Here is a 23682-nt window from a genome sequence, read left to right on the forward strand (position 1 = left end):
AAAATTGACCTAACAATTTGAACTTAGTAAAAAACTGAATGCAAATTATAAAGGACGAAAAATATCTTAATAATCTCCATCATCTGTCAACTTTGTCTGAGTAACATCTTTCAAAGAGTTCAACGGTGATCGATATTGAGATCATTATCCTCCTTTAGTTTAACCAACAAATCTAAATTCTCGTATCTCAACTTCGAAAAAGCACTTCTATTATTATGTGGCAATAAGAAGACATCATGAATATCGTCCGCAGTTACAACTAAGCTTTCGCTGTCAATTTTTAACATTTGGTTAGCTCCATTGAAATTTTTAACCAACCATTTCAACATTTTTGTTGGAAAGTACTTAATAGACAGATGGAGAAAGCCACATAAACCAATGTTGTGATATCTCGTCTCAGAATGAACGAGATTTAAAGACTGTGCATGTATGATACTATACATTTGCAGAAGGCTTAAAAAAATTTGATAAGTACTGCTTGTAACAAAAATGTACATCTATTTTTTGTGAGTTCATTATTTAAAAACTTCAAAGTTAGGTGTATTTGACTTGTGACAATTATTGGATGAGTTACCCCTCGGAAGTTTCTAAAGTGCATGTGAATGAGAATATAAGCACGTTGGAAAGACCTGTGTTGATAAAATGGGGACAGTCGTTAGACAATTGATATATGCAAAAAAGATCACAATTTCTCACGTAAAAATCATCTTCAGGTTGCAAGTTCATTCATTTTTAGGCAAAAAACTTTGAAATCTTACCCAAATCCATATTTAAAAATTACCTCCATTTGCATCAATATGTGAGTATTTAAAAGCTCCTTGTATAAATCAAATCGAAATATGTATCAGAAACAAAACTTTCATGACACGATAATCATAAATGTTAATGGTAATCTGTTCAGAATCTCATCTGAGCAAAATCACCAGTAGCATAATCACAAAACAATATATGATACAGAATTGAATAAACGAAAAGAAAATTTATAATACTTTTTTATGTTCAATATTTTTTGTATAAAACCCAGAGTAATACTACAATAAAAAAACCTTTAAAATTATTTTTTGTAATAACAATTTTTTTGTGATGATATGATCTTATTTTAAAATTTTAAATATATATATATATAAAGATAAAAAAATATTTTATTATAATATGATAATTATAGATGACGTATATGTGTATTTTTGGAGATAAAAAAATGACAACATGACCCAAAGTGGTTGCTATAAACTCGAGTACACAAACCGAGCTAGTCCACGAGCTTCTCAAATCGGTTCGAATAATATTTAAATAATATTCCAAAATATCAAATTCGTATCGAACTTAAAATTTTGGCTATATTTAGCGTGACTCGGTTTGTTCACGCACTACTCTTGATATCCACGAGTTTAAATTTACGATACTGTATAATTTTATACACAATGTTATTGTACGAGCTAGCTAAAACATTTAATTTAATGCAACAAATACATCTATAACCTGCTTCCTACCATGGATGATACACCAGATGGATCACCTTTTTCCAATTAAAGATTCAAAAAGAGCAGCTTCTTCTTCCTACAAACACAAATATAGACTTAAGATGTGGCAAATTGATCATAACCTGATAAGCTTTAGAGGGTCAGTGAAGTAGGCATGCATACCACTAACACGTTGAATTCAGTCTCCTCATCTATGGAGCTAATTATGGCGGGATCATCCAAAAGTTCCTGTTACAGCATTTGTTTCGATCAAAGCTTGGAAACAGTTGATAGTGTGCAATCAAATAAAAAGAAATGGCTTCGGCTTCGGCTTCACATCCAAAATTATCGTATCAGATTCCTCCATTTCAAATCATAAAATTCAAACACAAGAATTTTGAATCAAACTATCTGGAGTTCAATTACGACTCTGTAGGGTGCGTTTTGTGATACTGCTTAGCGTTTTAAGAAATAGTGTCTGACTATTGGTGCTTTTGGCATAATGCAAACACCAATGAGAAAAGGAAAGAAATTTTTTTAAAAGATAAGATAGAAAGACGCGAGCCTAAAATGCTTACATCATCAGCTATCTGTAACACCCCATTTTTATCCTGCAACGAAAAAGAACTTCGTGTAAGATCAAAAGTGCAGTGCCTCATGATGCAGAATCAAACTTATGCAGGCAAGAAGTTTAAGATAAAACAACATACTACTCCAAAAACACATTGAACTATGAGCAAGAATGAACGCTTTCTTGAACACAAATATGATTCCTAATTTGTTACCTTCACAGCAACAAACATAAGAGGGTCAGAAGGCGTATAGATCATATAGTGGGAACTTTCCTGCACGATGAAAAGTTCTAGGCTGAGAAAAAGCTTTGATCAGGGTTTTTCTTCACAGGCATTTCGTAGGAATGTGCAACTTATTGTTTCGTTATAAAATCAGTCTCCCTAAATGATATATCTGCTCAGCAGAACACGACTAACATCATACCAGATGGAAGCACACAATTTCAATGCCTTCAGTCGCCAAACCGTCTACATCTTCAGCACTGTCTGCATATAAGCGAAAACTATTCATTAGCAAGTTAAAATTCATATTCTGGAAAACGACAACATTTTTCAGAGACGAAACCAACTATTTCCACTCATTTTCAACTTCATTTGCGAAAATGTTTTCTCATCCTATTCACATTCCTCTTGCAATCATTATTATTTCAACACAATACATTCAAAATTTACGACATATCACGTAACAACAAAAAATTAAATGACCCAACTAATCTCAAATATGATACCTACAGCTGAAATGTCTCATTCAGAAATACCAAACATATATCATATTATTTTATGTCCGAAAAGGTACTAATAAGCATAGGAGCTTGATTCTTGGAGGATATCAATAAATTACCATTTAAAATATGTTCTAGAGCCGATTCACATATTCACACGTGCAATGCAGTCATGTTCATTTAGTGGTCATATAGCAAACGATGAGTGGCTATTTGCAACCTCATAATCTTACTTATACAATAAGCAAGAACAGTTTTTAAAAACTAACTTGATTTCTTGATGTGCCACTTTTTAAAAATTATATCATTGATTACCTCTAAAACATAATCTTCATACTATATTATCAAATAAGAGGTAATTATAGAAAGTACTTTTGTTCTCTAACACGTGTCATTTTTAAAAGTAAAAAATATTGTTATTCTTATTTTCACTAATTTTCACTCTAACTACAGTACAAAAGAAAGTTTAAACACCGACACATCTACTCAAAATTCGTGTTCATCCATCACTTGTATTAAATGATATCATTATTCAATGAAGGCTACTTAATTGCAATCCTATATTCGTTGACGATATACAAACTAATCAGAGTCATGCATTCAAACACATCAATTTTGTGGACAATAACAAGCAGGGGATATGCATGGTCAGCAAGTTGAATAATTGATACATGACCTTAATTATAGCCTCCTCATACCAACATAGCGACCATTTATTGTCAAACCAAGTCTAGAAAAAACACAAACAAAAAATGTCTAAATGATTCTCATCTTCCTAAAAGCAACAAACTGAGAGAGTGAGAGGTTACAAGCTCATAAGGAAAATGAGAGTGATGAATTATTATTTTTGAAAAACATTAAGCTTGAACGAGAAAAAATTAGGAAATTCACCAGTATGAACTTCAAAAAGGTCTTCTTTGGTGTAGCAAAACCCGCCTCGTGCTGTATAGCAAAATCTGGAGGCAGCAAAGGAAGAAATTTGCATTATAATAGGACAAAATAGGAAGGAAAAATGGTCAAGATTCTGATACAGGGAGAAAATGTCCAGGCGTTGTTTGTCGAGATGTCGAGTGGAACTTTATTTTTTAAATTCACCGTATCTAATCCCAACTATCAAATTCATAAGCGAATGAATATTTCATTTTAAAATCCCCAAACTTTCACGTAAAATAGGCAAAATCCGAACTATATGCCACTCCAGAGATTATACTTTAAATGCTAAGTTGATGCCTCATCATACCCACTGTATACCAAATGCATATGAATTTTGGCAAGGGCGTAAGCTGCAGTAGGAAGAATGGCTTCTACTTCTTCATCACTTACCTATATAATAGTTGGAATAAAAGATGTTCATATCATGATACACCAAAATAGAAAGCAGGTTACAAAAAAAGGGGAAAGGAGGGTTTTCCCTGTGACGAACAGCATTTGATATTCAAACACGAAACCACAAATGGATAAGCTTAACAGTGTGTTTAGATATATAAAAAAAGGGAATTGGAATTGGAATTGGATTTTAAATCCTCGGAATTGGAATTCCATTTTGGTGTTTGGCAAGGATTTAAAATCTAATTTGGAATTTGATTTGACAATTAAAAAAAATATTCTTTATATTAAAAAAATTAAATTGCTTATTTGAAAATTCTTTTTCTATCAATAAAATTTATATAAATACTCATATATTTTTTATCAAGAACAAAAAGTTATTTTTAACATATAAAAAATATTTTTGTTAGTTTTTTTAAGAACTGAAAAAATATAAAGTTTATGAATATTAAATTAAAATTAAAGTTAGCAGATATGGTATCTTATAAATGTTTTAAAAAAAGACTTAAAATTTATAAGTAATATAAGAATAATTTGATTGTTTTTAATACTCCAATTCCATGAAATCTTATCAATTTTGCAAGGATTTCACTTAGTTAAATGAAATCATATGAAATCCCATCAAATATAGATCTCATTTTGAAATCTCATTTTACCGAACACTAAAATGGTTTTTGCAATTCAAATCCCATCTAATTCTGTGCTACCAAACACACTGTAAATATATATAAGAAACAAGAAAACATAAAGTGGGAATTCATAAATCATAAGAATCACTTATGCTCCACTCTATAAAGTTCCCTTGTGGCAAGCAGAAATAACAACTATGATGAGCAATCAATAATTTGACAAATGATCTGTGTAGCGACACTTGCTACTCTTTCAACTAAGATACACAACCTCCTTGCACCATACTAAATACTAAGTTGGCCAACCTAACCTCTCAATTTCAAAGAAGAGCCAAGTGATACTGCCAATAATCTTCAGGAGAACGGATATTTAAGTTAATAATCCTATTTGAACTAAAGTTAAGCACAAAATTTGAACTAATTTAAAGATATTCATATTTCACAAACATCTTATCAAACATGCTCATTTAAGGTCAATGACCATTTAGGTTAGTGATTAGACACATTCAAAACCATAATTATTTTCCATTGCTGAAGTAACCATAGACAAATATATAAAAATAATAAATGAGCGCTCAGTGATCCATGATTTTTCACAGATTAATATTACACAGGGACGGACATGTTTCATGCCATAATTGGGCAACACTGGGGCTGAAAATAAGGATTCTGCTGACAAAAAAAAAAGAAAAGAAAAACAACTTAAAACATCTGTTCAGAAAAATAAAATGCATTTTCTAACTCGAGCATATCATTGTAGACGGTTCTTATGCATGAATTCGGTAAGCAATTTTTACAAAGAGAAGGTTTCTCATGTTATAATCATTTTATAAAAAAAATGTTAAAGTATGATTGCCCAAGAAAAGTATAGAGAAATCATACTTCTGCAAAATTGTAAAAAACACGACGACTGTAAGCAAGCTAAAATTTTCAGATGTACCGCAGACCATCCTTCAACATTGACGCTCTTCAGAATCTGAACAGGTCTGTATATAATAATAGTAAGTAGCCAATCCTTTTCGTGAAGACAAAGAAGTTAACTTGATCACAACCTGCAATCTACTTACGTGTCAACTGGGCACAGTAGCATACATTCATCTCCCTGTGAATTTCTAAATATCCTCCTTATAACGCACTCCAGCGGGGAGTTATTGGTAGAATCGACCTGAAGTTGATTTTTAGATAACATAAATAAACCATTGAAGAAACAGGGGAGAAATAATGTTATCAACATGGAGACGAAAAGGATGGAGCCTAAAAAGAGAGCAAGCTGTTGTCAAATCTAACATTGGCGTAATATAATCTAGAACTATACACAGAAGAACCGTTCTCTTACGTCTCTAAGTTTGTCATCTTACAAAAGAAACAGACATCACTGGCTGATTTCAACAAGTATGTAACAAATTCACAATATACTTCCATAGAATGTGAATCCAAATACAAATTTCTATGTCCTAACACAATCACGTCTTTGTTGGCCCAAAATGCAAAACAGAAAAAAAAATCCATACATGGGCAACTTTTTTACATGATTCAAACTCGTGATACTGTAGGCTTAATTCCAGCTATTAAAACTAAAAGTTTTATGATCATATTCAGTTCTGAGACTCGAATCTAATAGCTAATCAAATGATAAGATGGAAAAATTTCTGGCTACTCCATCAACCACACTGACAGCTTATATTTCTTATTCAGAATTTGATACGTCACAATGCATTTGGCATGGTCATATCTCGTCCTTCTCCTTAAAAAACTTAAAATTCACTAAAGATGAATTTCATCGCAATAAAAATGAAAGAACGAGCGATTGGCACCACAATTGCAGAAAATTTAGCATAAAGAACGAAACTTTATAACATCGAACTGACACAAAGTAACATCGCACGCCCACACACGTAGAAGTTACTGTACATTATCACTATTCGAATTCAAAATGTTTAAAAACGTAGCGAAAAACTCACAATGGTGGCAACACGCTTATTAGAAGCTTTCAAAACTCTCCCTCGCTCGTCCAACACAAAACCCGCAGGCGGCTTCGGAAGCAGAAGCGATGCGTTCTCCGACTGCGACGGTGACTCTAGCACCTCCACCCTACCACCACCATCGGTTTTTCCAATCACAAAATCATCTTCAATCGAATTATCGATGCTATTTTTGCTACTGTGCTTCTTTCTCTTCTTCGTCGTCGAAGACCCTCCACTTCGTTCCTCCTTTGCGGCAGCGTAACAACACTTCAATTTGTAACAAAATCTTGGACTTTTGTAGCAACAGTTGTACCTGAATTGAGGAGAGCGAAAAATGGGAGGCAGTACACTTGAAGAATTTTGCGGGACATATGAAAAATCTGTGGAAAAGGTTGAAAATTTGGGCATGGAGAATGCCATTCGCCGTTTGCTGCGTTATGGTCTATGGAGCGTGGGATATGGACAATACGAAGTGCAGAAGAATTCGTAGAATCGTAGATATTTTTTTCTTCGCCTCTCTATTATTTTTTGTTTAAAATTAAATTTAATATAATTCTCGATCCATCCTCTCCCAATTTCTAGGGTTCGAACCTATCCTGAGTTGATTAGAGAGGTAAACGGATTAAGTTGCTTGTGGGTTACTTCAAGTTTGGTTAGATAAAAAGTTTTCGTTCGAGATAATTAGTTGAATTTATCGAGACAAACACAAAATCGTGCTCGACAATTTTATCAAGCCGAACTCGAGTTTAATGGTATTCAGCTCGTAAACTCTTGAGCTTGTTTGTGAGCTCGAGCTCGTTTATGTGGCCCGAACTCGAGCTTCGTTGGGGGCTAGTTTAGTGGACCATGAATTTAGCGACACGCACTCTCTATTGAAGATTTATCGAAACAGAACATGTGAATGATATAAAATGAAAAACTCACCTTTCAAATTTTCAGATATTAATTGGCATTTTAGCTAAGAATGCCAAAAGAGCACGAAAATGAGCTCGAAAACGAGTATGACTCGAGCTTGACTTGTTAAGCAGACTCATTTTATAAAATCATATTTTTACAATAATTAACGTAAATAGAAGTAATCCGATAAAAATAATACAATGTTTATTTTCATAAATCAGAATTATTATGTTATGATGACAAATATAATAGTAACAATAGTTATTATAATTAGTTAAGAAACTTTGGTAAGGAAAATACAGCAATAAATTTTTTAAGCATATGTAAACATTACTTTTAAGAGTTTATAAGCTCTCAAACAGCTTACAAGACCCTAAATTAAATAAATATATATTACGACAAGAATATAATAAATATTGTTAAATATGGANTGATATATTACATCCTCAATTATATGCAATATAATATTTAGAAATTAAATGTTAAATCAGATGGAATTTTTTTTTGACTCAAAGCCATGCAATATATCCCAAGATAGGTCAGTGAGCTCATCGCCCAAGTTTTGGCCTAGGACTTCTTTAACCGCAACGTTATCCCCTACACCAATTCCCCGACATCGAGCTCGTGTTGAGCGGGATGGTTCGTGCTCCTCTTATCATTCTTGTATATGTTACTTTCTTTAATTTGATTTTGTTTCTATTAATTTCTTATTAAACTTTTTTGATATTTCGTTTTGTTTGTTATGAATATCTTTTTAATGATTTCAGAACTGGATCTTCTTTCATGTCTTCACAATGCATCAATGGCAAGAGATGTTTTACATGTATAAATAAATTAATAAAAAATATATAAAAATAATTGCCCAAAGTATGAGGAATGATAGCTTATTGACAAGCAATTAGTGGCTTTTATGAATCATCATCATTAATACTATTCAAATCACACATTCTTTCTGCACTTTATGCAAATTCACTGGCGGATACTGAAGGAATCAACAACATGCTTTCAAAAGTAATACAAGATTATATTTTAACTTTATTCTGTGTGTGGCGACAACCTAGCTTCTTTTTCTTTTTCTTTTTTTCAGACAGAGAGCAGCATGATGGAGGAATAAAATCTATATTTTACATAATTATTCATTAAATATAAAGATTATTTTATTTTTTCAAGAACAACTACATGGATTATGATTTATTACGTTGCACTCCAAACTCGACTTGTCTTACTCTGCACAAGATTCAAATACCCAAAAAAAAAAAGGAATGAACTCTTACATATCTTTATATATATTGTCGAATTTCAGTTTCGATCCTCTATTTTTTTACAATTTAAATAATTTTTTTGGCATATTTATATATTGTGGGGGCGTCCAATTTATAGAACCACCATTGAAAATGGGTTTCTTTTAAAGGCTTTGGCTATATACCGGTGCTGGTGATGGTGGTAGGGTCATTAATTTTATTCATGCATCAAATAATTTTATTTAGGGACAAGACTCGAACCTAATTTATAAAAATGTCACAAGGAATCTTTCATTTATTGACCAAATTCCCGACACAAGACTATAATGGATGCATGTGAGTCCTTTAAACCCCACCCCCCCAAAAAAAATGGTTATTCTTTAAAAGTAAAAAATTAAAATAAATAATNGCTAGTATATATCTAAAGAATGGACAACATAACTTCTAATTAAAAACTCATCCATTTATTAATATCACACATAATAATTAATTTATTCTTGCTGATCTTAAGCACTCATGAATTATGCAATGATTCAATATTAATAACAATAAATCATATATAGTTGTAAAAGACTGAGCATTTGTGCCCTTCCAACAACAACGGAAGGAAAAATTACACGTCTAGAATTGAATGGACCTAAAGCAAACCTTTTAATTAAGATATTATTACAAGTTTTTCAACAACACTAGACAAACATCCACTACCATTTTATACCTAGCTAGTGCGATTACTTGATTATTATTAATTTATTTCTTTGCCACTCTCATCTTTGATTTTTTCGAGGAAAAAATATAATGTTAGCAACTATTTATTATATTGTCAGATTTGACTTATCACATAAATTATAATATATGTAAATTTTTTTTTGTACATATCAGCGTGTGCATGCGTTGACATATGGAGTTAGTGTTGCTCGTTTTGATTGAATTCTTGAAATTAAACTTGTGGAAAAATTGACCCTTCAGTGTTAATTAATTTTATATTTTCTAATTTTAGAAACTATGCACGTTATGACATTTTTTTACTTTTGATTCGACCTTTAGAAATTAATGGGTTACAAATTAGTATTATAAATATCCCTCAAACCCTCCTCTACTTTGCCATGAAAGACTCAGCTCCATTCTTAATTTGCTCTCTTGTTTTGAAATATATGCATGCATAATTTATTCCGAACATAATAATTCCTAATGTGCATGTCTCTTTGATTTGCTTTTTCGCAAGGCTGTTACAAAAGCTTCATCATATATATTAACTTGGAACAGTGTGTATAATCTTTCTTTTTGCTTAAATACAAGATGGGTGAGGGTGCTGCCACCACCAACAACCACCACCACCACCGCAACCAAGCGGCAGACATCTCCGTCATTTTGCCACCCCATTTTGACCCCAAAGATATCGATGATGATGGTCGACCCCAAAGAACTGGTACATACCAATCTAACTAGCTACAACCAAGAATTTTTTTTAACGTGTTTAAATTTTTGTAGTCCAACTACCGGCGTTAATGTGTCATATTTCATATAAATTGCATGCAGAAGGAAATAGTTTATACTGCGTGTTTTTATGCAGGGAATGTTTGGACCGCGAGCGCACACATCATAACCGCGGTGATTGGATCCGGAGTGTTGTCCTTGGCATGGGCCATAGCCCAGTTAGGATGGGTCGCAGGCCCAACTGTGATGTTCCTGTTCTCTTTCGTGATTTACTACACCTCAACTCTCCTAGCCGATTGCTACCGCTCTGGTGATCCATTATTTGGCAAGAGAAACTACACTTACATGGATGCCGTCCGATCAAATCTTGGTACAAGATTTCTAAAAAATTAAAGATAATAAAAATTAAAAAGATCAAAGCTTTTTAATATATTAATTGCTTTTATATGTTATAATAGGTGGATTTAAAATGAAGTTATGCGGGCTAATCCAGTATCTTAACATATTTGGAGTGGCCATTGGATACACCATTGCAGCATCTATAAGCATGATGTGAGTATACTAAGTTACTATCGATGCATAAAGTTATTGATGTTCATCTCTATAGGATCAGTTCAAACTTCAGATTTTTTTATGTACAGTAGTCGTCGTTTTAGTGCATGAAGTCGTGTGTTGGATGTGCTAATTTCTAGGATTTAGCTTATTCTTATCTTGAACTCCATTTATGGAAATTCAACAGGGCCATCAAAAGATCAGATTGTTTCCACGAAAGTGAAGGGAAAGACCCGTGCCGCATGTCGAGTAATCCGTATATGATCGCTTTTGGTATCACACAAATTTTGTTTTCACAAATCCCAGACTTTGATCAGATATGGTGGCTCTCGATAGTTGCTGCTGTCATGTCCTTTACGTATTCGTCTATCGGTTTAGGCCTCGGCATCGCCAAAGTGGCAGGTTGAATTTCATTCGAATCAACGGTGATGCGAAGAATTTTTTATAATTTAAACATTCTTTTTCACGCTGTGTGTTACATGTTTTGATTGACAGAAACTGGAATGATCAAGGGTAGTTTAACTGGAATAAGCATCGGAACAGTGACTGAGACACAAAAGATTTGGAGGAGCTTCCAAGCTTTAGGGGACATTGCCTTTGCGTACTCATTTTCAATCATTCTTATTGAAATTCAGGTTCGTTTTCTGTGATTTTTCTTGCCAAAAGGACATTTGTGTAAGCAATAACTCAACCCAAATAATAACTTTTTTCGGTTCTACACATTCAGGACACCGTAAGATCGCCTCCATCCGAGTCGAAAACCATGAAAAAAGCCACACTTATCAGCACTATTGTAACAACTGCATTCTACATGCTCTGTGGCTGTGTGGGATATGCAGCATTCGGAGACCTCGCACCAGGAAATCTTCTTACAGGATTTGGATTCTACAACCCTTATTGGCTTCTCGACATAGCAAACGCAGCAATCGTGATACACTTAGTGGGTGCTTACCAAGTCTACTGCCAGCCACTTTTCGCGTTTCTTGAGAAAAAAGCGTCCGAAAAATGGCCTGATAGCGGATTCATCGCTCATGAAATCCGTATCCCGGTTCCCTTTCTGGAGTATTCGTATAATCTGAACTTGTTCCGGTTAGTTTGGAGGACTATGTTTGTGGTGATCACTACTGTTATATCGATGCTGCTGCCTTTTTTCAATGACGTGGTTGGAATTCTTGGGGCTTTCGGGTTCTGGCCTTTAACGGTTTATTTCCCAGTTGAGATGTATATTGCGCAGAAAAAGATACCGAAATGGAGTACTCGATGGATTTGTTTACAGATGCTGAGTTTCGCTTGTTTAGTGATCTCTATTGCTGCTGCCGTCGGTTCTGTTGCTGGTGTGATTCTTGATCTCAAGGTGTACAAGCCATTCAAAACTGGCTACTGAGAGTTCTATATGTTAAGAGGTTGAATTCATGTTTTGGGTATCAGATTGGTGGTTGGTTTTGATTTTCATGTGCAGTTCTATGTATGTATTTTCTTGGTGTCTTTTCTTCCCCCTTCTTTGAGTCTTTGAATAAAGGTTGGCAGCTTATAACATAGATGAAATTGAAAGCTTCAAGATTTCCTCCATTTAAAAGCTGCAAATTGTATGAATAAAATTTTGGGTCTTGTGTATGAATTGGTACCCATGGTTCTTGTTTTGAATTTGTTAATGTTGCTGGTTTTATTTTGGACCATATTCATCCAATACTGCATTTTGGGTTTTCTATCAGACAAATTCATTGTGTTCAAATACTAATTCGTTTATTGGCATTAACAAATAGTAAGATTATGATCGACAAAACCATATTTAGCTATATTATCTATTGATCCTTTTTGCTCGAATTTTGTATTATTATTTTGTTAGATTTTAGAATATTAATATTACGTATTCCACGAATAATTTTGTAAATTAAAATCTTGCATGGTTTGTTTTTTAAAAGTAAGAAGGCAGTGATGGGATTGAAGATTTCGAACATTTAATATGTACTATAGTTAATAATAAAATACCGGTTTTTTTTTAAAAAAAGTCATCTCACTTGTATTTAATCAATTTGACGCTTGACATCCCTTTCATGTTATAATCTATTATCAAGTTCATGTTAACATTATCTTTCACTTTGTTTTCATTTTATTGGCAAGCATTAAAGAGTGTAATTGATCCTTTCTTGTTCTTTGATCTCAATTAGGATCAGATCATGCTTTGTCTATGAAATTGTTCCAATGTTATTTTTGGGGCATTGTATTTAATAGTACAGAATTATTTATCTGGTTTTATATTGATTCTTTCCAGATGAAGAAACAATATTAGGTCATAATCACTATACGTTCAAATATACAAATTCAAAAGAAATGGAGGAAGTTGAAATTTGACGAAGAGAAAGGAAAGGAAGAATAGTGGGAGAGAAGAAACTGTGGATACTGCACAATACCTATCAAAATTATGACTTTCAAGAATTTGTAGATTTCTCATGAGAAAGAATGAATCGACTCGATAACAATGAGAAGAGAACGTGTTTTTGCTGTGGTGTTAAATGAGATCTCATTTACAGCTTGCTTTCTGCAATGTACATTCCACCATCAAGTTCAACTCACTCATAGTAGCAAAGGCACCTGAAATAACATGATTTTGATAACATGGATTAAATGTTGATAATAAGCAAGCAACAACAGAATTGAAAAGAAGTTAAAAATTGGAGAAGCTTACTGAGGAGCATTTAAGACCAGGAAGAGAGAGAATAAGTAAGTGTATCAGGAAAAAATCTGATGATCGATCACGTTGAAGGTATAGCATTGAAAGAATGAAGAACTTGCTCAAGAATCATTCTCTTCTTCATTTCCAGAGGGTTGTCTAACCTATCAGAATGAGTGATATTCAAAAGGTAGAGCTTCTTAGAAGTGGCGAATGCGGCAGAAAACACCCGCTTCATCCCTCCCCTGGTGCTATCAACCTTGTACTCAAACTCATAAACTTGTAGACCTGCATGGCCCACTCTCTCTGAGACAGAAATTACCTCGGCTTCTTTTGTACTTTCCTACACAGCTAAAAACTCTCGTCAGCCAATTTACATAATGGGTTAGGACAATGATACGTGTGTGTATTGTTTGACTTCTCTCATCTATTAGAGGGGCTCATCCAGCAGAAGCAAACCGCCCCTGAAACAAAAGAGTAAATTAAAATTTTATATGTAATTTTTCTAATAATGTATATTTCACCCTCCAGCTTCATTGAATCGCCCCCAGAAATCCTAGGTCCACCACACCACTTACCCTCTAGTCCAATGGATCAACATATCCCATATTTGGGAAACATACTTAAAGGTCTGTGAAGGTCATAGTCTAACAGTGTTACTGAACCGAAATATTTACATTTTTCCAGGAAAAATAAAATACCAGTAATTCACACCTTACGGCTTCTTAAGTTCAAGAAAGTAGCAACGCTTCTACCATAAACAACAAACTACACAACAACGTACAAAAGAGAATCAAGATTTCTGAAAAACACAAAATTGACTCACCTTGCGCCTTTCAGCCTGAATAAGCTTATCTGCCACAAATTCAGGAGTCCCAAATTCTCCAAGGCTCGATATCCGAGTTGGACTCACCACAACTCCCACATTATTAGTTTTGTCCTTCGAATCTTCAAACAAAACAGTTGCCCCCGCTTTATCAACCTGATTCAATCCAATGTCAATCAGGGCAGATCCAGGAAATCGGAGAGAGGGGACCGAGCAGGGACGATGCAAATGAATTTGAGGTGCAAAACACATATTTTTAGAGAAAGTTACAAACAAGATTTTAATTTGTTTTGAGTGCCTCTGCTGTTAAAGCTCGATACCATACACACCGATTCCTAAAAATTTCACCATATAGAATCAATATAAACATGCAGTAATGATGCAGCTCTACTTAAAACTTGAACATGGATCACTCCGTATTTGGAGTAAACTGGTGGAACCTCCGGGGGCGACCAGAATGAAAACTTTATGCGCTTTTTTTTTTGTTTAAATGCAACTTTCTTCCGGTGAATTCTGTCCTAACCGTACAATCATGTAAAAAAAATCTTTAAAATGAACCCTCTTTTGGAGTATAAGCAATAAACAGACCTTAATCCAGGAAGAGGGTACGAGGAGAGTGAAGCCATCTTTGGAATCGGTGTATCTGTCAAGCTCCAATAATGGGGATGCCAGCGCTTCAGAATAAAACGAGAGTCTTGAAAATGCCAGGTCCCATGATGATAAAAACCCAAAGATTGACAGCTTAAACATTCTTCTCCCCAAAGAACCTCCCAATCTTTCCCGCCATCTTACAGCATCTGAAGAAGAGGCAGAAGATGATGAGGAAGAAAGAAGTTGGATTGGTTTCTTTAGAGTTGATAAAGAAGGAAGAGTGCCAGGATGGCTTTGCTTGTTCAACGAAATTGAAATCCCACACACAGCCATTTGCAGTTGAAAAGATTTGAGGAACAGGTAACTTCTCCTTTGAGTGGCAGCTACGCTTCTAAATTCCACTGGCTATGTGAATCGGGCTTAAATGGAGAAGTCAAGCTCATTAGCCCGATTATTATTGGGCCATGGCCCAAACAACAGAAAAACTAAGATTCCAATATAACATGAACTTATCACACACTTTTTGACCACACATCAAAACACGACTCATTGCTGATTTAAATGAAGTAAGGGTGTGTCTATGCTTTAGGCTAATCATTTGATGATTGTAGATTAACTTTCATTAAGTATAGATGTTAAGCGATCCTCTTTCGAGGAATCTACCAAGATGCTCAAAAAGATGCATAAAATAGGCGGCTCTGTCGGATCCCTTCTGCAGTACATGAAAAGCAACTTCTACATATTGGAATTTTGACGCAATGGTGGTTAACAGAATCAGATATGAGATCCGCTCTTTATTTATCTGTATCATTTTTTTATTCGCGATGACAAAATATGTGATAATAAATTTAAAGGTAAGGGTAAAATAACTAATTTTTTATAGTAAAACTCGGGTTAAACATGATATGATTTAAATATGTTAAATATCGTCTTTCACACGAAAACAGTATGAGATGTGTGAATGCCGTAGACTTAAATTCATACTTTGTATTAAAAACCATTACCAATATATTATTATATATAAAATCAATTCAATTTAATTAATGATCCGATGTTGACATAAACAAGAGTAAAATCTAGGTTTGAAAATCAAACAAGAAATATAGGTGGGTGTCCAGATGCACTCACGAAGCAGCTTCCAGGAAAAAATAACATCCTTATCTTGGTTAAGGTCATGGAGCACGTCACACTCTCTGTTCCACGTTATTCGTCGCTCTCCTCCTCCATTTCAAATTAATTTATACTCTTCACAAGTATTATTCTAGATATCGAATTAATTTAAATTGTGTTTGGATCGAAAGATTTGAGATATATTTTAAACTCATGGTTTTAAGCTCTTTAATTTATTTGGATGGAATAAATTTTAGGTTGTTTTGATGGATTTCAAATGTATTTTTGTTGTTTTGAGAATCGAGACCGTAAATTTCAAAAGCAATTCATACGTGTTTGTATAGTATTTTATATTAATCATGATGTATTTCAAGTTCACAAAAATCATTTGAAATTCATTCTACTTTGTATCAATGATGTGTAAATAATTAAGGTGTTGATTTAAGATTTGATCTATTATTTCATTGTAAAAAATAAAAATATAATCTAAATTTATGAATTTCAAATTCATCTTTCCAGATGTATGTTAGTGAATTTCAACTCTATTTGATTACGAATGTCGTTCGAAATTTCTTCTTCGAAGTTCTTTCTTCTGAATCAAATCATATGGTCCAAATACAATAGGACCAAAGTTTAAGTGTATAGATATCATAATTAGTTTATAAGAAGGTTTTTGTGACCAAAAATTGAAATGAAGCACAGTTGGACAAATGGGGTCCATTTTCAACTTTTTTTTTTATTTTTTTTATTTTCAAGATTCCTGGTGGGGGCTCAACTTGAGCAACTACACGGTATTTTTCGGATGAAACCAGTGGAGCTAAATACATATCCAACTCATAAATCTATTTTGATGTAGTTTTTGTATCAAAATAGTGCAGTTTTTGCACCAAATATAACATTCATCTTCAACTCATTTACTTCAAATCTTACACTAAAAAGTATATTCCTAGAATATTCTTTTTGTTTACTATTTATTTATAAATTTAAAAATATAATTATAATTAATGTTAATATTAGTATTATAATTTTATTTATTTGATTTTTATATATATTAACTCTAATATTTATAATATGAATTAATACAAATGCTTCATTATATTTTTAATAATTGTGATAATATTATATTTGAAAAATATTTTGGTGATTTTGGAGATCTAGATCTGGTTTCAGATCCGATTTTTCAAATTATTGATGATTTAATTTGTTTATCTTTTATTATATTTGTATTAAAATTAACTGAATTTAAGTTCGTATTTTTATTTTAACTGTGTAATTGAATGTTTAAATATTATTCAATAAATTTTTGCGTTAGATGTTTAATTATAAAATTATTTTAAAATATATTTATATAATTAAATATTTAATATATAAATATTTAATTTTTATGATTAAATATTTAATTATTAAAATAATAAAATAAATATTATTCAAATATATCTGATTATAAATTAATAATAATATCGTATTATTATATAAATAATATTTATAATTTTTAATATAAATATTTATAATTAAAAAAACAAAAAAAATAAAAAAAAATTAACATTTGGCGCAGGGCTTGGCGGGAATGAGAGCTGCGCTCCCATTGGAGAAGGCACACACCATTTTGACGCAGAGTTTGGAGATCTTATAAGCTCTTATTTTCCATTTTGACCTTTTTGGTTTGGATATCTTGCAATATTCGAGAATGGGTAGAGGTGACTGTACTTATCTTTTTCTTCGTTCCACCAATTTTGACCAAAATCGCACCACTACGATTTTCAAGCAAGTGCATGAACCTACACAGTCAGGTTTCTTGTAAAAGTTTTCTTTATATTTTTTTACATCCTTATTCACATTTTTTGTCTCATATCAGACTGCAGAAGAAATTTATATTATTATGAGAATCGATTTTTCAGACATATGTCAGCATTTAGATGTGATGAAATTGTACATTCGATAATTAAATGTTATTTTAAAATGTTCACATAATTATCTACAATAAATGATCAAAGATCAAACCTATATATATTATATTTATAATATTTGTCATTGAAAATTGTTCTTTATATTTAGTATTTTAATTGGTGAATTAATAATAATAATAATAATGGCCGTGATAGCCTGTTTCTTTCTAGAAAGCACGAGAGTAGCATTTGACTCGTTAGACTTGAATTTATTAAATGGGTGGTGATGAAAGCAGTGACGTATCAACCAGAATGTTTACTTCGCATATTTTCATAGGACCGTGGTATATCCATTGGCTTGGCTGCCCCCATTCGGATCAGCTCCCTTTCGCCCCAAGCAAACGCCAGCCACCCTCTAGTCAAAGGGAAGTAAACACAATTTTAACCCACCCAGATTTCAGATGTCATTTATTTTTATTTTTATTTTTATTTTTATTTTATTACAATACACGCGAGGGTAGGGATCGAACCCGAGGAGCCAACTAATCTGACGAGAGGTGAGATCACTAGACTACAAGCCCAGTCTCATATGTCATTTATATTACAAAGAACTATTAGTCTCATATGTCATTTATATTACAAAGAACTATTAATTCACAAATATAACGTGCGTGTACATACAGGTACAGTACTGAAGCGGAATGGTATATTCCTTTGTGTATAAAATAGAAGTATGAATGCAAATTAATTTTATAAAATGTTGATAAGAGGTTTAACTAATGAAAACCGAATGATGTTATTTAACATAATAATATATATAAATTAAAAATATAAAATATTATTTTTAGACTATGCATATCTGATAAAACTAGGTGGAATTTTTTGCATCACAGTTTTTTTTTTTTTCCATCTCCACGTACATGCACATGCCTACCAACGCAACACACATCCGCGAATAAATTAAATAAAAATCAGAAAAAAAGAAATGGCAAGGACCCACGTGTTGCAAAGACATCACAGATTGCTTTGTGTATATATATACGAGGCAGAGGTTCCATTATCTTCGTTTCAAAGCAGCCTCAGCAATACCATAGCAGAAGAGAACTGTGAAAATTTGACTCAGCTCGAGCAAATTCTCTGTGAATGAAGGGTGGTGATCAGCAATTGGATTTGCCGGCGGGATTCAGATTTCATCCCACGGACGAGGAGCTGGTGGTGCATTACCTATGCCGCAAGTGTGCGGGCCAGCGGATTGCCTTTCCAATCATAGCTGAGATTGATCTCTACAAGTTTGATCCGTGGCAACTTCCTGGTAAAAATATAATTTTGTTTCTGGGTTTTTACTAGTCTTTTGTACTTTTTGATTGATTGAGCTGTATGGGTTCGTGATTCCCCAGGATCGCCATTTTTTGAATCGACAAATTTCCTCTGTTTTGGTAACTCCCTTTTGTTGATTTGATCTAAATATTCATCAATTCTTACGAAATGAATATAAGAGTTGTTAAATGTCGAATTTGCTATATGCTCAAAGAGGAACAGGGGAAAATGGCGTAATCCCCATTCCCCTCCCAATTTATACTTCTTTGAATTTTCGTCTACCCGATCCATTAACCTTTTTTTGATTGAAAACAGAGATGGCACTGTGTGGTGAAAAAGAGTGGTATTTCTTCTCTCCAAGAGACCGCAAGTACCCAAACGGTTCACGGCCAAACCGAGCAGCCGGTGCCGGCTACTGGAAGGCTACAGGAGCAGATAAACCGGTGGGGAAGCCGAAGACTCTGGGAATCAAGAAATCTCTGGTGTTTTATGCAGGGAAAGCTCCAAAAGGAGTCAAAACTAATTGGATTATGCACGAGTACCGTCTGGCTAATGTCGATAGATCTGCTGGCAAAAGAAGCAATTCGAAGGTACTTATTCTTGTACCTTGTTAAACTTCCAAGTTTTTTTTTAGCCTAAGCCATGCGATCATGAATATGATCATGTTTTGTTACACAGTTTGAGTTATGTGATTATTTTGTTTATTTGATGTTGCAGCTCGATGATTGGGTATTATGTCGAATATACAACAAGAAAGGAACTCTCGAAAAGCATTACAATTTGGGTGAAAACGCCGTGGAGTTCTCAGATACCGAACTCGAAGAACAAAAACCAAACTTGAGCACATTGGAATGTAAAGGAATGACGACACAGGCGGCATTGGTGCAAGCTCCCTATGCCACGCGAAGGGTGAATGACCACATGCAGTTCGACACATCAGAATCGATGCCCAAGCTTCATACCGACTCGAGTAGCTCCGAGCACGTGTTGTCAGCCGAGTTTTTGAGCGATTACAAGGAGGTTCAAAGCGAAGCGAAGTGGAGTGAGTTTGAAAATTTTCTTGATTTTCAGCTAAACTATGTGGATGGATTTCAAGATGACCTATCTGGCTCTGAAATACAGTTCAACGATCAGATGTCTTTGTTTCAAGAAATGTCTGGTTATATGTAGAAGACTGTTTAATTATGGGATCAAGAATGGTTTGGTCCTCAGCAGTTTAATATAAATCAAGGGTACGTAGCAGCCATGTACATCCATTAGTTGCACATACTCCAGAATCGTGATCTCCCTCCTTTCTCCCTCTATAAAAAAAGAGCAAAATGGGTCAGGTAGTAAATCTTTGTAACTGGATGCAGGTGCTAATATGATGGATCCATTTAGCGGCGGTGGATCGCATATTATGAAGACGTCAATTCAAGATGCTGCTGAGTCGATGACATAGGCAACTAGTAGGAGGTCTCGTATGGTTGGAATCTCAGCATTTGTTTGATTTATTCTTTCTTTGTATTGTACTGTTAGAATGTAGCATTCATGTATTAGAGGAAGAGAATATTAAACACGTATTGTACAAGGTCAAAGTACTGGTAGAGCCGGCGTAGATTTCTTGTTTGTAATTTGAGCCGATGTGTTTCACCGTCCGAGATAAAAACACAAAATTGTACAGGTCAAAGGGCACTTCGAAGTACCACTCGGTTAACCAGCAGTCGAATCGAAACGAAATCGATAATAACTTGCGTAACTTTCATAACTGGGAAGACAGATAAACAACATGCCAATACAGACAAAAAAACCTCACCAAGCCAGATTTGCAGTCTAACTGAACATCCTTAGATTCTAGTAGTAGAACAACAAAGAAACGTCATGAATCCTCTAAACAAACTACCAAAGATTCTACACCCATAGTAGTTGAACATAAAGGAAAACATCACATAATTATATTAGATAATAATACTGTTAGTTCTTACTCATCTAACTGTTTCTGGGCTCCTCTCCAACCTCTGCAACTTCACCGTTCCTTTCGTCCCTTTTCTTTCCCCACTCGTGGAACCTCAGGTGCAGCTCCGCAGCAGCAATCAAGAAATGCACGCTCTGTATCGGACTTAGAATCTGAAGCACCTGTTTCAGTGTTTTGAGTCTCAAGTCATCAGCTTTTTGTAGAATCTCCACCAACGCTTCTTTCTTCGGATCCAGCGCCGCATCCACCCGACCATCCTCCGCCGCCTCCCCTCCCCTGATGAGCTCCGTGGCAGCATGCGATAACTCCACCATACTCGAATCAGCCACACTCTCCTGCTTCTTCGCCTGCTTCTCAGTCAACTCCTTCTCAGCCCTTACAGTCTCTTTCTGCAAGTCATTCACTTTAACAAGCTGGTCCGAAGAAAGGTCACCTAAATCACCTGTACTCAGACCTTGTATGAGCTCCATAAGTTTGGCCTCGACCTGCAGCCCGGACTTAGAATACAGCAAGTGAAAAACCATGCTCGGCCGCCAACCGCCGATCCAGAGGAAAGCATCTTCGAGACTACTCCTCCATGAAGGATTGAACATGGAGAGAATATCGCTCTTGGCCCAATTCGATTTGGTTCCATAATACTGCTCGTAGTGTTGAATCACTCGTTCTATTAGAGGACGCAAGATTATCCCATCCAATTCTTCTTGAGATACCGCGCGACCATTTTGTCCGTTCTCCAGCTTTTCCACGTTCTCTTTGGAGGCAGAAACTAGCGTTTCGAGATGCTGGTTTTGCTCAGTGAGCCATTGCTCGAAGAAATTAGGGAAGGAGATATGGCCTTGGGCGCCATTCCTCTGCCGAACTTGCGCCATGCGACTATGTGAGTGTCACCGTCACGATGGGGGGCCGTCTACTCACTCACTCTATATATAATCTGGAATGGTTTCACCACTTGAAAATAAAATATAACAAAATCAAAATTCAAAATAATATGTTATACCTTTATATAAATATTTAATAATATTTTTATGCTAAAAATTGATTATTGTCTTGCCAATAAATATTAGTATCTCTATTCTCTTGTATATAAATAAAGAAGAACGAGTGATATTCAACGGCGCAGATTGCATCATAAAAATAAAATTAAAAATAAAAGAATGAGTGACATTCATGTAATTCTTATTTAAATATAACCAAAATTAATTATAATATGTAACAATAGTAGTTAATTTTTTTTTACATAAAACAATTAATTATATATAAAAAAAATTCGCTATAAATTGTGGGGGTTTGTGAGAATAGCAACAAATTATAGAGGTGCGTGTAAAATTGTAGGCTGCTGTCTGTTTTTGTTTTCTTGTGAGATTTACAGTGCACTGAGTTCTGTTCTGTTTGCTGCGTATCTTTATTTGCAATTTTAAGCGTCCAATACTTTGAATTCATTAAACCACAATTATCCGCATTTTTTTTTATTTTTTATTTTAATATTTCAATATAACTCCAACACTAGAGGCTACCTAGTACGAACATTAGAACTCTCTAGAATATTTTTAATGAAATATATGTCATATTATCTTTTCCACAATGTTCTATTTTTATTTTGAAGTTTTCATAAAACATAATCGATGATTTATTTGACATCAAATTCTTAAATATGAAAAGAAAAAGACCGTGAGAGAAGATAATTGATAATTAAACTTTGTATTCGTTTATTCTAACCTAGTATTTACTGCGAGTTTGAAGATGTTACCGTACAAAGTTTACTGTGAAATCACTAATTATCAATTATCTTTTCTCTCGATCTTTCTTTTCGAATTTAAGAATTTGATGTCAAATAAATCATCGATCATGTTTTATGAAAACATTAAAATAAAAATAGAACATTGTGGAAAGGAAAAGATATATACATATATTTCATTAAAAATATTCTAGAGAGTTCTTTTTATACATATAAATAAAATTAAAAATAAAAAGATTTCACCATGCGTAGAATCTTCGTACAGGCCTACATGCTTGGCTTCATCCTCGGAAACCAAGCACGGTTCCCCCGCCGGTGGGCTAATTTTGTTTCGTTGTTTTCACACATTGCGAGAAGATAATGAATAAAATATAGTGCTACTTGCATTCTACCTCTCTACACTTTTTAACTTTCCATTCGTAGATGAAATATAACCATATATATATCGAGTGCACGAAAACAAAAAAGAAGGCGGCTTCTATTTGACTAATAAAAGTGGACTATCCTATCCTAATAAATAAATGTAATATTATTACATTTATTTTTTTTCCCCATAAAATATTATATTTTATTTAACAGATTCATTGAATCCGTTCAGAATTCTGATTTTAAAAAAAAAAAATCCCATTAGAAATGCCTTAGGATGTTGCTCGACCAAGTTGTGTGATATTTAATGATGTGAAGTTTGAACCAACGTTGCATGAATATTTCCAACCATTTATCGAAAGTAGTCGAAGAACTAAGCTCTCAAATATTTTCTTAAGATCATGAGTTGCAATTTGACCATTCCGGTTA

General features: G+C 33.9%; 5 protein-coding genes across 8 annotated transcripts; 2 read left to right on the forward strand and 3 right to left on the reverse strand.

Moving 5' to 3' along the window:
* Positions 1 to 1317: 1317 nt before the first annotated feature.
* LOC140964453 (uncharacterized) lies at positions 1318 to 7204 on the reverse strand. Its single transcript, XM_073424264.1, has 10 exons — positions 6671 to 7204; positions 5777 to 5874; positions 5650 to 5695; positions 3995 to 4077; positions 3646 to 3710; positions 2457 to 2518; positions 2246 to 2305; positions 2039 to 2071; positions 1644 to 1709; positions 1318 to 1557 (listed from the first exon to the last, which is right to left on the reverse strand). Exons 1-10 carry the CDS (start codon positions 7091 to 7093, stop codon positions 1513 to 1515), a joined length of 981 nt encoding a protein of 326 aa, XP_073280365.1. The 5' UTR covers positions 7094 to 7204; the 3' UTR covers positions 1318 to 1512.
* A 2700-nt stretch (positions 7205 to 9904) lies between these two features.
* LOC140963760 (amino acid permease 3-like) lies at positions 9905 to 12441 on the forward strand. The gene is made up of 6 exons (XM_073423147.1): positions 9905 to 10237; positions 10382 to 10615; positions 10704 to 10797; positions 10985 to 11199; positions 11293 to 11432; positions 11525 to 12441. Exons 1-6 carry the CDS (start codon positions 10108 to 10110, stop codon positions 12179 to 12181), a joined length of 1470 nt encoding a protein of 489 aa, XP_073279248.1. The 5' UTR covers positions 9905 to 10107; the 3' UTR covers positions 12182 to 12441.
* Positions 12442 to 13028: 587 nt separating this feature from the next.
* LOC140964072 (psbP domain-containing protein 2, chloroplastic) lies at positions 13029 to 15281 on the reverse strand. 4 transcript variants are annotated; one of them, XM_073423585.1, is made up of 4 exons: positions 14883 to 15278; positions 14295 to 14450; positions 13484 to 13811; positions 13040 to 13389 (listed from the first exon to the last, which is right to left on the reverse strand). In XM_073423585.1, exons 1-3 carry the CDS (start codon positions 15216 to 15218, stop codon positions 13551 to 13553), a joined length of 753 nt encoding a protein of 250 aa, XP_073279686.1. In that variant the 5' UTR covers positions 15219 to 15278; the 3' UTR covers positions 13040 to 13389; positions 13484 to 13550. The 4 variants fall into 4 exon arrangements, with proteins under 4 accessions (XP_073279689.1, XP_073279686.1, XP_073279688.1 ...); XM_073423588.1 differs by lacking the exon at positions 13484 to 13811 and having other exon boundaries at positions 13029 to 13389; positions 14883 to 15280; XM_073423587.1 differs by lacking the exon at positions 13040 to 13389 and having other exon boundaries at positions 13594 to 13932; positions 14883 to 15281.
* Positions 15282 to 18934: 3653 nt separating this feature from the next.
* LOC140964546 (protein ATAF2-like) lies at positions 18935 to 20768 on the forward strand. Its single transcript, XM_073424409.1, has 3 exons — positions 18935 to 19193; positions 19514 to 19788; positions 19916 to 20768. The coding sequence occupies exons 1-3, from the start codon at positions 19025 to 19027 to the stop codon at positions 20366 to 20368; spliced, it is 897 nt and encodes a 298-aa protein (XP_073280510.1). The 5' UTR covers positions 18935 to 19024; the 3' UTR covers positions 20369 to 20768.
* A 145-nt stretch (positions 20769 to 20913) lies between these two features.
* On the reverse strand, positions 20914 to 22106 carry LOC140964547 (protein DOG1-like 3). The gene has a single exon (XM_073424410.1). It carries the CDS (start codon positions 22019 to 22021, stop codon positions 21167 to 21169), a length of 855 nt encoding a protein of 284 aa, XP_073280511.1. The 5' UTR covers positions 22022 to 22106; the 3' UTR covers positions 20914 to 21166.
* Between the last annotated feature and the right edge of the window lie 1576 nt (positions 22107 to 23682).

The sequence above is a fragment of the Primulina huaijiensis genome, chromosome 18, assembly GCF_012295235.1.
Source record: "Primulina huaijiensis isolate GDHJ02 chromosome 18, ASM1229523v2, whole genome shotgun sequence".
Taxonomy (NCBI): domain Eukaryota; kingdom Viridiplantae; phylum Streptophyta; class Magnoliopsida; order Lamiales; family Gesneriaceae; genus Primulina; species Primulina huaijiensis.

Coding starts and splice junctions, on each gene's coding strand:
- LOC140964546 (XM_073424409.1), top strand. CDS start 19,025: ATGAAGGGTGGTGATCAGCAATTGGATTTGCCGGCGGGATTCAGATTT. Junction 19,194..19,513: donor TGATCCGTGGCAACTTCCTG/GTAAAAATATAA, acceptor GATTGAAAACAG/AGATGGCACTGTGTGGTGAA. Junction 19,789..19,915: donor GCAAAAGAAGCAATTCGAAG/GTACTTATTCTT, acceptor TTGATGTTGCAG/CTCGATGATTGGGTATTATG.
- LOC140964547 (XM_073424410.1), bottom strand. CDS start 22,021: ATGGCGCAAGTTCGGCAGAGGAATGGCGCCCAAGGCCATATCTCCTTC.
- LOC140963760 (XM_073423147.1), top strand. CDS start 10,108: ATGGGTGAGGGTGCTGCCACCACCAACAACCACCACCACCACCGCAAC. Junction 10,798..10,984: donor GCAGCATCTATAAGCATGAT/GTGAGTATACTA, acceptor GAAATTCAACAG/GGCCATCAAAAGATCAGATT. Junction 11,433..11,524: donor TCATTCTTATTGAAATTCAG/GTTCGTTTTCTG, acceptor CTACACATTCAG/GACACCGTAAGATCGCCTCC.
- LOC140964072 (XM_073423585.1), bottom strand. CDS start 15,218: ATGGCTGTGTGTGGGATTTCAATTTCGTTGAACAAGCAAAGCCATCCT. Junction 14,451..14,882: donor TACCCTCTTCCTGGATTAAG/GTCTGTTTATTG, acceptor GGATTGAATCAG/GTTGATAAAGCGGGGGCAAC. Junction 13,812..14,294: donor TTCAGGCTGAAAGGCGCAAG/GTGAGTCAATTT, acceptor TTAGCTGTGTAG/GAAAGTACAAAAGAAGCCGA.
- LOC140964453 (XM_073424264.1), bottom strand. CDS start 7,093: ATGGCATTCTCCATGCCCAAATTTTCAACCTTTTCCACAGATTTTTCA. Junction 3,711..3,994: donor ATGCATTTGGTATACAGTGG/GTATGATGAGGC, acceptor TGCTGCCTCCAG/ATTTTGCTATACAGCACGAG. Junction 1,558..1,643: donor CTGAATTCAACGTGTTAGTG/GTATGCATGCCT, acceptor TTGTGTTTGTAG/GAAGAAGAAGCTGCTCTTTT.